Source organism: Camelus dromedarius, chromosome 32 (genome assembly GCF_036321535.1).
Source record: "Camelus dromedarius isolate mCamDro1 chromosome 32, mCamDro1.pat, whole genome shotgun sequence".
Lineage (NCBI taxonomy): Eukaryota > Metazoa > Chordata > Mammalia > Artiodactyla > Camelidae > Camelus > Camelus dromedarius.
Genome location: NC_087467.1, coordinates 14,556,316 through 14,570,915, shown reverse-complemented (window position 1 = coordinate 14,570,915; position 14,600 = coordinate 14,556,316). Strand labels below are relative to the sequence as shown.

Below are 14,600 nucleotides of genomic sequence, written 5' to 3'. Positions count from 1 at the left end.
TTACAGAAACTGAAGTGGCCCTAGAAGAAGGGCCTAAGGAGAGCTCCAAGTTAGAGACAAACGGTGGGGCTGTGGGCTGACCCTTGTCCTTCACCCCTTAGCAGGGAGGTGCCACTGGGCCACCGACCCTCAAACTCACTCCCAGTATGACGGTGACATCAGGCCTCCAGAAAACGTGTTAGCAGTTTTCTAATGAAGGCATTTGGACAATCACGAAGCCCCCAGCTAGGAGATTTTCTCTTAGAATTAGTATTTTTTTTAAACTCAGTGTTACTCATTAAATGCCCATCACTGTAAGTACATTCAAATACTTCAAAAGAAAGTGCCAAGCGCCCAGCCCAAATAGCTCAGTTGGGAGAGAATCAGACTGAAGATCTAAAAGTGTCAAGGTGGTTTTCCTCTAGGATCACGCCTCCCCCATCCCACTAATTTAAAAATAAGAACTCTTACCTATGTAACTGAGTAAGACAGGGAGGAATATTAACCCATGAGTGGCTCCCAGTAAGACCATAGCTAAATACATCCTGAAGTAAAATATCTGGAAAATTTGAGATTTGGCGAAGGCCAACACCACAATGCCTCCAAATTTTGTTAGTGTGATTCCGCTGAATACCTGAAAGAGGGGAGACAGGGTTAGAAGCCGCTTTCATCAACCTGCCGTCATCGAACACTTCCTCATGTAGGGATTTACTAGTCAAGGTCCAAAGTAATGGGGGACTGAACCCCAGCTTTCAGTTTCTGATAAGTAGCACTGTGCTCTGCCTAAAATTGTTATCTTTGCCGCTTACGAATCTGGAAATCAAAAATGGGCATTACAGGGTGCAAGCTGTGAAGTCTGCACAGACCCCATGGCAGCCGTGCACGTCTGTCAGCACTGCTTCCCCAACAGGACTATTTTCAAATTAAGGTAGCTACTTTTTTTTTTTTTTTGACAATGCTGTCACACACTTAATAGACTACAGTATAAACAGAACTTGTACGTGTACTAGGAGACCAAAATACTTGTGTGGCTCACGGTGATACGTGCTTCACTGCAGTGTCTGGGGCCCACCTGGCAGTGTCTTAGATGTGTGCCTGAGTTGTCTCTAACCTGAGATAATACATTTCTTTCTATTCTCAGATAGAAACTATTTGAAGTATCTAGAATTGTATGACAGAGTTTCAGTTTCGCTGTTACTCTGTAACGATATTTTCTGTGGTGGCAAAGTCCCTGGTTGATAGTTCAACCCTGTGTCCTGGTTGAACCTGAGAAGATTCCCCAGACGTGAACCACAGACCGCAGCTCCTCTGCTTTTCAACAGATGGCCGGCCTGGGTTTTAAATGCAAGAGGGTTCAGGCTCTCAAATCAAACTTCTCCAGTCTCCTGCTTCAGCCCTAGTGCTGCCTAAGAGGGATCCCCCAGCAGAATGGTTCTAAAGACCATCAGGACACAGCCACACGCGAGATGCAGCCAGTTCGCGAGCTGCCTGAGAACCTGTAATCCTTAGTTAGGTGCTGCTGCTCAGTGAAACTGAATCCTCAAGTTCCTTCTCCCGGGGACACCCGGGAGCCGAGCCGGGCGGACTCACCGAGCTGCCCATGTGGGAGAGCACAGCCTCCGCCCGCTCCACGCGGCTGCCCTTGGTGCTGACCGTGAACGCTCTGGTTATGTGGCTGCAGAACTCCACGGAGATGCCGCAGCTCTGCAACACAGGGCTCCCGTCACGACTGCGCTTCTCCGCTAGAACCCGTAAAAGCGGCCACCCCGCTCCCAGGACCTGTGCTTACCAGCCCCCCGGAGGATAAGGAGTCTGAGCGGCCCCTCTAAGCTGTCAGACAAAGCTCCCGTCACCCCAGCTTAACCTGGCCCGGGAAACACTCACTTCCTCCAGCAGGTGTCTGTCTGAGGGGAGCTGCTGAGCGCTCTCAAGGCCACCCCGTCCTCCACCGAGCCAGCAGGCTGGCCTCCTTTCTTTAATTGGGCCTCACTGCCACCCCACCCGAAGCCACGTTCATATCTGAGGTTGCTATTTTCTCAAATGCTCAAATTTTCAAGACTTAACTATTAAAAAGCACCTGGCAACTACATGGGGGGCAAAAGGTACTGGTCAGAAAATTCCATCGGGAAGGGGCAATTCTTCTAAAAGAAAAGCAAACACTTGCTGGCATTAGGCTGCATATTTTTACAAACCCTTGAGAATAACACGTTAAAGGCAGGACACCTACGCTGGACTGTGAGGTCACATTTCCACTGTTGCATGCGTGGCCCACGGCCAGCTCTGGCCACCGCTCGTGCCACCCGCCCATGTGCGCCGGGGCAAGAGCTGGTCTTGGTCTTTCACGCCAAGAAACAATTCACTGAAGTGACCCAGGAGTCAGGGACAGACTGGGAGGGCCAGGACTCACCATAACCAAGTTGACCAAAGAAACCGCGTTCAGACTGATGCCCCACAGCCACATGACGCCAAACATGCTGACCAGGATCATGGCGATGGTGACGCACACGATCACCGCCGACCACAGCTCAAAGCCCAGGAGAACCACAGTCACCAGAAAGATGGCTCCCAGGGACACGCCGAGGTTAAAGACCGTGTCATCGACCACCGTCAGGTACTGTTCATAGAAGACGTAGAACACACTGGACAGAGGGAGGAGGTTCTGTTACAGCTGGTTCTCACCTCTGGCAGCTGTGTTCCTCAGCCCGCCGCTGCGAAACTGAAACTGCCCTGAGGGACATCCGGCGCATAAAACCTTCCTGTTTTTTCCAAGACTCACCTACGGCAATTCAGCACCGACACCTGAAGAAGGGCCTCCAAGATGTGTATTGTATATAAAGGCTTTGTTCATATGCCCGATCTGTTCTGCTTTATAGACATTTATTTACAAAGAATATTCCATGGCATTTGGGAAAAACAAGGCTTGGTCTCTTCTGAGGATTACCCCAGGTCAAATAGGGCCTACGCAGAGCCTGAGAAAATACTTTTTTGGCAAAGTTAACCAGCTCTTCCCAGGACTCAGGACACCCACTCTTAAGAGGTCCTTACACAGAACAGGCCATCCTCCTGCTGGGAACACGGTCAAGCCTCCCTTAAGTGAGAGCACAAGGGTTGGTGGGGGGGATCGCTTGTTTTTTCTACTTTTTTTAATTTTCCAAATTCAGTGTATCAAAATATTTTCTTTTTAAGGGAAAAAAAATCCACAATAAAGGATAAAGAAAAATCTCCATAAAGGCACTCAGCAATCAGGACATCCACCCGTTACTAAGCAGGACTGTCAGGTGGGCCCTGGGTGAAGCCGGCTCTCCAGGTGCCACCGTCTCCAGCCCCCACGCTATTCTGTGCATCCCTCAGGGTCTGAGCTCCAGCCCCAAGCGCAAGCTGTGTGCCCTCTGCACTGAGACCTTGGCAGCTGCCCCAGATTCTGGCTGTCCTCACCCAGACACCGTTTCCCTGGACAGATTCACTGGTGCTCAGGACAAGCCGGTGTCAGAAGGAAAGCCTCCCACGGCGGGATCCCCGGGGTCCAGCCCTTCCCAGGATGCTCCATTTACAAAACGCACATGGCACCTGTGAGGGAACACACGGTACCTGTAAGGGAACACACGGTGACCACTTCCTTCGAGGCCCATGGTCCTGGTGATGTTGCCGGCGATGAGGCGGGCTTTCTTCATGGCGTCGATGAAGTCAGCGGAGGTCTGCAGCACGGTGTGGTAGGTCATGAAGTAGGTGGCTCCGACGCCCGTGCCGTTGCCGAGGAGGTTAACAGCTGTGCTGTAGGCGGCGTGTCCCCTGTGAGAAGACAGTACTGTCAGGGGCCACACCCCGTGCCACACCCGCAGAATCTGAGCACTCGAGGCTGAGTGGTGTCATCTGACCCTGGGCTCGGGGCCGCTGTACATTTCAGGGCGAGGGAGGCCCCCGGAAGGGGCTGAGCAAGGCTTAGCTTACTCTTCCCCACACTGGCTTTTCCGTGCTGCCGTGGCTTCCCTGGCACACAGCTGCTGTTGTTTCTACAACTGGTTCTGCTCACAGTCAAGTGTGTTTTCACAGAGTTTGCTCAGCAATGCTATGTAACAGGAGGCAAGAAGGGACGAGAGCCCTGGAGTCAGACAGTCGTGAGATCGGCCTCAGCCCTGGGGCCCTGGGCAGAGTTACAGGACTTGGGCTGCAGTGTCCCCTTCTGCCAACAGGCACACCAGCACCTCCTCACAGGGCCGGGCGGTGAGGCGGTGAGGCGGTGTCAGCGAGGTGCTGGGCACGACCCTGGCAAGGAGGAGGCTCCCTGTGAGTGGTGGCCACTGCCTTCCTACAAGGTGAATCCACTCTGACTTGTTTTACGTGGGCCGAGCATTTCGTCTGGAAGACCAAGCTGCCAGGTTCATTTCTACCTTATTTTTAGGGGCAGTGTTCCCATGGTACCTTGGATAGATTTCAAAGCACAGACACAATACGTATGACTGACGGGACTCTGGTCAAATTATGCATTCTTATGAAAGACAGGGATGTCTAGGGTTTGCCTAACATACACGTGGACACACCTTCCTACCAATGCGTCCGAATCCCCTCCCACTCCAGACTTCAGCTGTCTTTGCTAATTTTCAGCCAGAGATCCTGTTTCCCTGGGTCACTGGCTGCCTGGCTGGATAAGGGAGTGAGAGCCCATAACCTCGTGTGCGGACATCACTGGCTGCCTGGCTGGATAAGGGAGTGAGAGCCCATAACCTCGTGTGCGGACAGGCTGGCCAGGAACACAGTGGGGCTCAGAGAATCTAAACTTCATCTCGGATGAGATGACAAAGCAGAGGGGCTATCTTGTACGCCATCGACGCAACTGAACGGACCACTTCACATTCTGGGATGCCCCGCTCCTCCTCCCACGCTGCCCCGCTGGTACCCTGCCCGGGACTCCGCCTCCTCCATATGGCCGGGAGGGCCAGGGGGCCAGGACACAGGAGGAGCAGGAGACATGAGTGTTGAGCCAGGGTGGGAGCAATGAAGGGTGAGGAGTTTTCCTGAAAGGTGTCTGAGTTCCTCTGCCTTCCCAGGAGAATGGGGACAGGGCGGGGAGTGGGCAGAGAAGAGGCCCCGCCCACACGCTGTTCCCACCCGTCCTCCCTCCCCACAACCCAAGCTTTCCAGTGCAAGGTAAACGGGACATGGGCAGGGTCTGAATGGCCCCGCATCACTCACCCTTTGCCGCACTTGGGGTTCGGGTTATCAGAAAGGAACATGGGCAGGAATCGCATGAAGTCTCTGCCCTGAGGCCTCTGTTTGCCCTCTGGAGTCAGAGGCCGGCAGCGGACACAGGCAGGGTCAACCACTAGTGCAAACACAGGGAGGGGCGCGGGGAGAGACACGAACAGGTCTCCAGGTTAGAGCATTGTAAAATAATGATAAAGAAACGAGGGGAATTCTTTTCCGGAATCTTCCTGCTTGTCGAAGAGCTCCAAACACGTGAGTTTCCTAGTCTAAAAAACTCCAGGGCCATCTTCATCTAACACGGGCTGTACACATCTCCTTCCCCAAAGCAGCTTTCCTGCTTTAAAGACGACCTCAAGTTGTGATAACCAGAGCCCAGGGTCTCCATGTTTTTATAAAGAAAATTCTAGCACAGCCTCAACACTTATACAACCACAGGGCCACAGCGAGAAACAGAGGAAAGCAGACCCTTGACAAGCTACGTCCAGATGCCAATCAAGAGAGGCCACTGGCATCACTGGAAAGAGATGAGTAACCTGAAAACCAGGGTCCCCTGACCTGGGCCTCGTTCGGCCCGCAGCCCCCTGAGGGACAATGCAGCATCTCAGAGAGGACAATGAGGAAGGGGATGAAGACAAATGGAATGAGACCCGGCCGGGGCAGATAAATGGGTGGCAGTGAAATGCAAATTATTTTTAAATTATGTTAAGATTTTCCAGAAAAAAAGGGAAAGATCTGGAACAGGGTAAAGTACCTGACGCGTTGCAGAACTGATCCGTGCTGTTGTAGACTCTACAGCAAGACGACTGGGGCTTAATCCAGTCAAAGTAGTCGTCGATCCAGGACGAGGGCGCAAAGCCTATTCGGGTACTAGAGACAAGGAGAGAGGGTTACCCACGACTGGCGCAAGGAGGAAGTCTTCACTTTCAGTCCTTCTGCTTGAAACCCAAGACTTCCTTTTCTAGACCTTCTAATGCTACCCAGTCAAAAGACAAACCACATTAGCACTTCATGGAAAACCTTTCTAAGAATGAGATGGTAAATCAGTCCTTTAAAAGGTTCAGCTCAGGTAAAGCTGGATTCAGCCTACATTTTGATAGACAGGTTTTCCAAGAAAAGCTGTGTTCAGTGAGAGCTCTCAGGCCCAGGGGACCAGCTGGCAGTACTAACTAGTTGTCCAGCTGAGCGGCAGTGAAGATCTGCTGCACCAGGGAGTCGTTGTCGCAGCCGGTGCCCCCACACACCATGTTCTGCCCGCGCAGAGACGTGTAGTCGTGCCCTTCCTCCAGGACAAAGTACACGGGTGGGCCGGCGTGCAGGTACTGACTGAGGGACTGGAAATAATCCATCACGTAGGAGTCCTGACAGAGCAAGCACATGACAGGACGCAGCGTGAAGGGTGTGCCGGGGGCCAAGCAGGTGAGGACCACTAAGAACCGGGAGGGCCCTGGGAGGCTCCTGGCCGAGCCGCCTGCAGCCCAGGTGCACGATTCCCTCCACAGCCAGTGCCCAACGCCCCCGCCCAGCCCGGTGCTCCTCCGGCTGGTCCCACCGTTACGAGGGCACCTCCCCAGGGACAAGACCGGCTGCTGGCACGTGCTCCAGAGGCTTGAGAGTTCAGGATGCCCAGAGCCCTGGAGCAATGCTTGTAATGTGGGACAGCCTGCCAGCACCTGCGTTTAGAGGCAGGCATCGGCTGAAAACACCCACATGCGTGTATTGAAAGGTGTATTCACCGTGGGCTACATGAGTTGGAATAAAAGAGAGCATCTTACATCTGGCATTGAAAGAGACTGATCCAATCCGATTTCCACTTTGTTCAGGACTGCGATACTGAACGACAGGACACCCACAAATACTGCTATCTGCAATGAGAAGTGAGTCATGGGGCTGCGACCGCTTAGAGTTATCATGAAGTTAAGAATGGAAATTAAAAAAGAAAAAGCCCTGAAAGCAAAAAACAGGACTTTACTAAACCGACAAGCAAGTTTAAATGATAAGCTAAGAAAACAAGGGGTAGTGGCTGAGATCACAGTCTCCAAACTACCTGGGTTCGAATCCTGGCTGCACCACTCAGAAGCTGAGTGACCCTGGGGGAGTCACTTAGCCTCTCTTAGCCTCTTTTTCCTCCTCAATAAAACAGGAAAAGTAAGACTTGTAACATCAGATAGTTTTGTGGATTAAATGAGAAAATTCTAGGGATGACCCAGAATTTAGACTCGAACCCAGTACTGAGCACAATACCAGACAGGAAGTGATCAATAAACGTTAGGTGTTACTATCACCGGAATGAATTTACGTTTAATAGAGACGCAGCAGAGCATCACTGTTGACCACGTTCCGTGTGTAGACTGTAAAAAGCTCTTGCGTGGCTGCTGGGGACGAGGGACAGTGCAGGGGAGGGAGGTGGGTGACACCGAAGGTGTGGCACGAGGGTGAGTGTTGTGGTGACAGGACAGATCTCTATCTTGATGGCGGTGGTGGCTACACGAGTCTGCACATGTGATAAAACAACACAGAACTTGACGTATACGTGGTGCTAATGTCAGACTCCTGGTCTTGATACTGAACTTCAATTAACGAGACTGGGAGAAACGTGGGCGAAGGGCAGCTGGGTCCTCTCTGTGCTACGCCTGCAACTTTCTATGAATCTGTAATTACTTAGAAAAATAAAAACCAAAAAACTTAAAACAGAAACTCTTGCTTACATGGACTGCTAAAAATATTTTATATATTGGTACATACTTGCTTTTGCACTCTTGTGTATATACCTAACAGCTGTCAGGATCCTTTCCCAGCTGTCTGATTTTGTAGAAGGCATATGACAAATCTACTTGGGGAGGAAAACAAGAAAAGCCACAGATTGGCTCATACCACAATCGGCCGCATCCAGTCCTTGAGCAGAAGTGGAGAATAGGAGTCTCTGAAGAAGCGGAACAGGCAGCTCTCCGAGGCCTGGATGCTGCCCCCGTCCGCGGGCCCTCCCACACAGCAGAGGACGTCCAGCCGGTTCTTCTGAGGGACCAAGGGGAACAGAGGTCACCCTCCGGCTGCTTCAAGATTCTGGACTCAAATGAGCCAGACTGAGATCCTGAAGACGACTTACCTCCTGACGCTTAATGTCCAACCCCAAGAGACTCACAAAACAGGTCATCTGCAGGAGGAAGTCGATGAAAACCGCCATCCCCGCAAACAGGGAGAAGGTGTGCACGGCCGGCATCGTGGACAGGCCCCCTGCAGGGACACACACGTCACTCCACGGCAGGGGGCTTGGTGGGGCTTCCACGCGCTTGTGCCTGGGAACACGAGGCACCAGAACACACCAAAGCCACGAGGAGCCTCCACTGCCCCCCCAAAGGCATGCCGCCAAGTCTGTGGGTGTCACAGGACTGGAGGGGAGCCTGTGAGCCCTGTGCTCCCAAAATGCTTTCGGCACCAGAACCACCAGGGGAGCTAAAACTGTAGGTTCTTGGGACCTGGCTCCATCCTCCTTTACCAAGACAACGGGAACTCAACCCGAGTTCTCCTGTTCAGAATTCTATGACCCCAACTCTGTAATTTAAGAAGCTCTCCAAGCAAATTTATGTACATTAACATTTGAGAACGGTTCATATCGGCCATTTCCTATAGCACCTTCCACGCTCCCCCCACAAGAGGGGTGGTACTTCCCAGGTACCACGGCATCATCACCGCAGTCTCTCAGTGTAGCTACAATCAAATGAGGGTGTGCTAAGCATCCTCCAGGCCGAGGCTCACACTGGAAACTGGCAGCCCACGGGCCAGATGTATGTCAGCCCACTTCAGGATTAAAAAACATTAACGGGAAAATAAGGAGCCAATATTTAACAATGATACTTGACAAAAATCTAGATTCACAGTGTTGCTTAAGGAAGAAAAACTGGGCAGCACTGGGCTAACTGCCTCTTTTAGACAGGACCTGAGACTCCGGGTGCAACGGGTCCCCCTAGTCCTCCTGTGCCCCCAGTCACTCCAACTTGAGTGTCAGCTGCTGTCGCCAGCTCACTTGCACTGGCTTTCTAACAATAGAAGTGAAAAGAGGAAGTGACTTTTGTGCACCTGTATCCATCAAAAGGAACCACAACGCCCATGGGTTCCAAAGCGCATTGCTTTGTGGAAACGGAAAATGACATGTGCTAACTGCATCTGTGCAGGAAGAGCACCACCCAGGATGTCCTTCCCGCGGCCCCTGGTAAGATGACCTGGTGGCCCTGCAGCCATCTCCTTGTGTGACCCATGGGTCGTGGGCCTTCCCTGGGTGAGTCTAATCAGCACCCTCCTCAGAGGATGTGGTCAGTTTCCTCCTACTACCCACCAGAGATGGAGCCAGGGGGTCCTGCTGGGAAGGCTAGGTAATTTCTCCACGTGCTGGGTTCTGTCCTTACTCTGGCTCCTTGGACTGAGAGAAGGTCTGAGAACCTCTGTCATTTACGAGGCTGCTCCCCAATGAACCGTGCGTTCCGAGGAGAACAGCGCAAACGCCGTGCGAGCTAATGCCTGTGACTCTGGAACTGCGGCTCCGCATTGTGGTAGGAAGGATTCGGTGGCTATACAGGACACCCACATTCGCCAGGGGTGCCCAAAAGGGGAAGGGGGAGAGGGGTCCTAGGTATCTGGACCCCAGCACCCACGCAGTCCTGAAACAACGTGAGAAAGAAGGTACTTGCTCACGACACCCAAGACACTGCGACTTGTCTTTCTTGGGGTCCACTCTCATACTTTCCAACTACAGAATAAAGCTTAAAACAGGAAGAACACAAAGCGGTATATGCAGACACCCAGGCTCAGCTAGCTGCAGGATTGGGAGAATTCAGAATAATTACCTAAGAAAAACGCTACCGTCTCTGAGAAGGACGACAGGAACATACTCGGAGCCACCTCCCCTAGGACCCTGCCCAGCTGCTGGTCCAGGGTTTCCCCTTGAAGACGTTCATCTCTCTTAAAAGTAAAAAAAAAAAAAGGGTTAAACGTGTGACATTAAAATTTCTCAATTAAAATGCCACCTCTTTGCTGCCTTGTGTTCACTCAATGGTAAAGGGAAATGACCAGTAGCATCTACTTATTGGGTATAAACTTTACACAATAGAGTCGGGACCCGAAACTTCTCACATTGATTCATTTGGGGCATTTCTGAATCCCGGAAATAGGGAACAGCTTAGAAGCTCAGGGGAGGGATGAATCATGTTCTTAGGAAAATACACGTGACACAGGCTGCAGGTGGCTGGACCTTTAAATGACACTCTTACATGCCACTGGGTCTCCCCACAGGTAAAGGCTACAGAACAAGGCTCCCTGATGGAGGTCATTTTCACATCAGCAGGTCCTGTTGTGACCTTCTTCCTTCCAGTGGCACCTCTGACAAATCTCTCATTCTTCTACATTTTGTTGAGAATCATTTTAATAGCAGTCATACCCAAAATATTTTCCATAGCATGTTATTAGCCCCTTTTGCACACGTCTTGCACATATTCAAAACCAAGTTCTCACTTATATCTAGTCCACCAACCAGAGAGAAGGGTGAACTTCCTACTCTCAAACTGTCCAGAACAATTAACCACGGCAGGGAAGGGACACAAAGCCTCCAGCATCACACCCACAAATACTCTGCCTGGAGCTGAACAGTCACCTGTGGAGCCTGTACCTGGTCAGACGCCAGGATTGGTTAGACTGACATACCTGGTAGGTCTGGACCAGAATGAAGATGTTGTCCACCCCAACGGCCAGCACCAAGAAAGGGATGACCTCTATCACAATGAGGGTCAGGGGGACCCCAGCGTAGCTGAAGATGCCCAAGGAGCACGCCACCGAGCTCAGCACCATCAGGACACCCGCGACGCCCAGCGAGATTTTAGAGTCCACCTGGGAGACGCAGCAAAGACACAGATCATCGCTGCGGGTATTTGTGGTCCTATTCCTGAAAGGTCCTTATTTTCACCTCTTTACATGTAGAGCCCATCTAGATTTAAAAGTACAATTCCCAGGATAAAAGAAGATACGAAAAATTGTCCTGGTCTTCCCTAGCAACATATTTTATGAGCCTACTTTCTTAGGTGATGGGGTGGACAAATTAGAAAAAACTGCATTATGTGAAATAAATTTTAAAGATAAACAAAAAAGCTGGAACTGAAGAAAACACACGCGGGAAGCAGAAAAATGTTACATACAATCAAAACCCAGGACCATTTAAGACAGTTTTGAACATGATGAATTAGGATTAAGTAGAGACAGAAACATTACATCACTCTGTGCATTGCCATTTCACACACACACACACACACACACACACACACACACACACACACACACACACACACACACACCCACTTACCAGAAGCCTGCGCCAGCTTTTGATATGCCCCAAGGCTATGGAAATATATAAAAACATGACGGCATAGCTGATTAGAATAGTGACAACGTCACCGTTACTTTCACGATTTAGCTCATCTTCAATACTTCGCTCAGCCTTAAAAGAAATGGTCAGATTTGGATTCTTGTAGTTTTTCACAAAGTTAATAAACCTAAAAGGGTAAGCAAAATTTTATATTTTTAGTTAAAACTTAAGTGACAGCGGAGTAAGGAGCTCCCTGCTAACTTCTATGATGCGAAAGCCACCCTCAACCCTCAGCCCTCAGCAGAGTCTTCTACCCTGGAGGGGAGACGGTAAGACACCTCTAAATTATAAAGCTCCAGACATGCTGAGTCTTCTGTCATTTAGAACAAATCAACACTGCAATGAGATACTACTTCATACACACTAGGAGAGCCAGAATCAAAAAGTCAGGTAGTAACAAGTGTTGGTGAGGATGTGGAGAATTTGAAACCTTCATACACCACTGGTGGGAGTGTAAAATGGTGCGGCCACTTTGGGAAAAAGTCTGGAAGTTCCCCAAAGAGTTACCATATGACCCAGCATTTCTACTCCTAGGTATCTGCCATGCAAGAGAAATGAAAACAGATGTCACACAAAAACCTGTATACGAATGTTTACAGCATTACTCATTATAGTCAAAAGGAAGAAACAACTCAAATATTCATCAACTGAAGAATGAAGAAACGAATGGTGGTCCATCCATAGGATGGAGTATTCAGCCATGAAGAGGAATGAGGTACTGATATGAGCTGACTTGGATGAACCCTGAAAACGTTATTCTAAGTGAAAGAAGCCAGACACAACAGTCCACGTGTATGATTCCATACTTAAAAGCCTGGAACAGAAGAATATGTGGAGACAGAAGCAGACTGGTGGTTGTGCAGAGCTGCGATGTGGGAGGGTGAGCGGATACGAGGGTGCTTGCTCAAGGAGGTGGGGTTTCTCTCTGTGGTAGAGAAGATGCTCTAAAATGACTGCGGCGATGTTAGCACATAAGTATCTGTGAATATAGTAAAAGCTACTGATTTGTACACTTTAAATGGGTGAATTGTATGGTATATGAATTATGTCCCAACAACGCTGTTTAAGAAAGAAAATACCAGAGGGTCTAAAGCAATGAGTCGAAGTCCCTGCCCCACTCAGTCCCCAATTCCTGTTTTCGAGCAGTTACGACACAGCTAACCGGTTTCTGGGTCACTGCACGGACGACATGCACAGCATCGATTTACCTAAACGTGCTGATGGCAGTTTTTATTTAATACGTCTTGATCCATTTATTTACCTCACCACCTTTAATGGCAGCCTAATATTCTACCGTACTTCTCCTTCCTAATACACACTCTGCATGCTCCCAGCTTTTGCTGTTAGAAAATGAACAAGGCATGTTTCTGCACAGATACTTTTACATTCCGGTTGCAGGGATGTGCATTTACATAAAGTTTACAGGTAAATTCACTCACAGACTTTTTTGCCGCATCACTAGTACCAAGTTAAAAAAAGGACGCAGCTTAGATCTGTTGGGTAATTGAGCTGAACGAAGTGTTAAGTGCCTCCTGCTAGTGACCCACTTCCCACAGAAAGATCGGGTTGTTTAGACCCTGTGAGCAACTCACGCTGTTTCCCAGGCCTGCGCCCTCTGCAGCTTCTCTGTGTCGTTATAGTAATTATTGACAGGAAAGGTAATCACAAGGGCTGTGGCGTTATTGTAGTTTTGATCTAGAAAGGAAAAAGGTGACATCAAGAAGCAGGTTACAAGCGTGCAGAAAACTAGATACAGAATACAAGGGGAAAAACCACAAGGCAGCTGGGTGACTGGTTTCCCGCTGGGGCTGAAGCCTGCGCTCAAAGAACAAAACAGGAAGTCGCTGAGCTAGCGTCCACATGGTCCAGCTAGAGAAAGGACTCTCCGGCAGAAGCAGGCGCAGCTGTCATTCGTATCGTATCACTGCTACACAGCGCGTGCACGGTAACGTCTTCAAACAGAGTGGAAAGGTGTTCAGGGCAAAGTCTCTCTCCTTCCTCTTCTCCTCCCCGTCTCTGACAGCCTGCAACTCTCTCCAGCCACGCTCCACACACACAGGCACAGTCTTCCCCTTTCTTTCTTCTTTGCACAAATAGTAACACGTTCTTCTGCAAATTCTGCTTTTGAATTCGGGCCTTGAGATGACTCCATTTTAGTACATAAAGCACTTCCTTATTCTTTTTCCTACAGTGTAATATTTTCTAGTATAATTTAATCAACCTTCAGTCACTGGATATCTTTGCAATTTTTTCCAGTATTAACTACAAAGAATAACCTGATTATTTTTAATCTGTAAAATACTTGTTTGCAGAATCAATTTTAGAGGAACAATGGCTGAATCAAAAATATGTGCTTTTTAAATTTTGATACACTGTCCCATGCTGCCCTCTAAAGAGGCTATCCTGTTTCTCATTTCTTTAGCCAACAGCATATTTCCTGAGCTCTAATGTCGATGGATACATCAGCGAGCAAAGGAGATAGAAACCTCTGCCTTCCTGGAGCTTATGTCCTAGTAACCATTTATATTTCACCAACAATGCAGTTTCCCCACACTCTCCCCTACACAGGGTTTTACCAAACAGGTAGATCTCTGCTAATCTGTTATGCAGAACTGAAATGAGGTGCATTTCACTAATTCGGAGTGAGGTTCGGCATTGCCCCACGGAATAAAAAGCCATTTGTATTTCTCCTTTTGTTAACATTCGTATGGCTCTGTCCCTTTTTCTTCTGGGTTGCTGAACTTTTCTCCCCCCCCCCCCCAAGAGCTCTTTATGTATTAAGGAAATGCTGTCTGTTACATATACTAATTTTTTTTCCCTCCAGTTTGCTGTTTTCTCCACACAGGTATTTTAAATTCTCATATAGTCAGATTCATCAGTGTTTCCTTTTGTGGCTTCTGCATTTTTGTGTCTTGTTTAGAAATGCCTTCTCCATTTAGAAATTATTTTTAAAAATTCCTCCTGCATTTTCTTCTAGATCTTTAATAGTTTCACTTCTTCTATTTCAATCTTT

The 14,600-nt window shown here is 49.3% G+C and overlaps 1 protein-coding gene across 1 annotated transcript in view; it reads right to left on the bottom strand.

The window, feature by feature from the left end:
• Nucleotides 1-14,600, bottom strand: part of NPC1 (NPC intracellular cholesterol transporter 1) — a 39,192-nt gene that overhangs the window by 986 nt on the left and 23,606 nt on the right. The window contains exons 11-24 of the mRNA XM_010976955.3: nt 13,180-13,282; nt 11,525-11,714; nt 10,873-11,055; nt 10,020-10,134; nt 8,285-8,412; nt 8,053-8,193; nt 6,954-7,043; nt 6,349-6,539; nt 5,933-6,048; nt 5,170-5,299; nt 3,568-3,768; nt 2,387-2,618; nt 1,570-1,683; nt 451-613 (exon numbers count right to left, since the gene is read on the bottom strand). Coding sequence (XP_010975257.3) covers nt 451-613; nt 1,570-1,683; nt 2,387-2,618; nt 3,568-3,768; nt 5,170-5,299; nt 5,933-6,048; nt 6,349-6,539; nt 6,954-7,043; nt 8,053-8,193; nt 8,285-8,412; nt 10,020-10,134; nt 10,873-11,055; nt 11,525-11,714; nt 13,180-13,282 — 2,097 coding nt within the window. The remainder of the gene's footprint in view (nt 1-450; nt 614-1,569; nt 1,684-2,386; nt 2,619-3,567; nt 3,769-5,169; nt 5,300-5,932; nt 6,049-6,348; nt 6,540-6,953; nt 7,044-8,052; nt 8,194-8,284; nt 8,413-10,019; nt 10,135-10,872; nt 11,056-11,524; nt 11,715-13,179; nt 13,283-14,600) is intronic.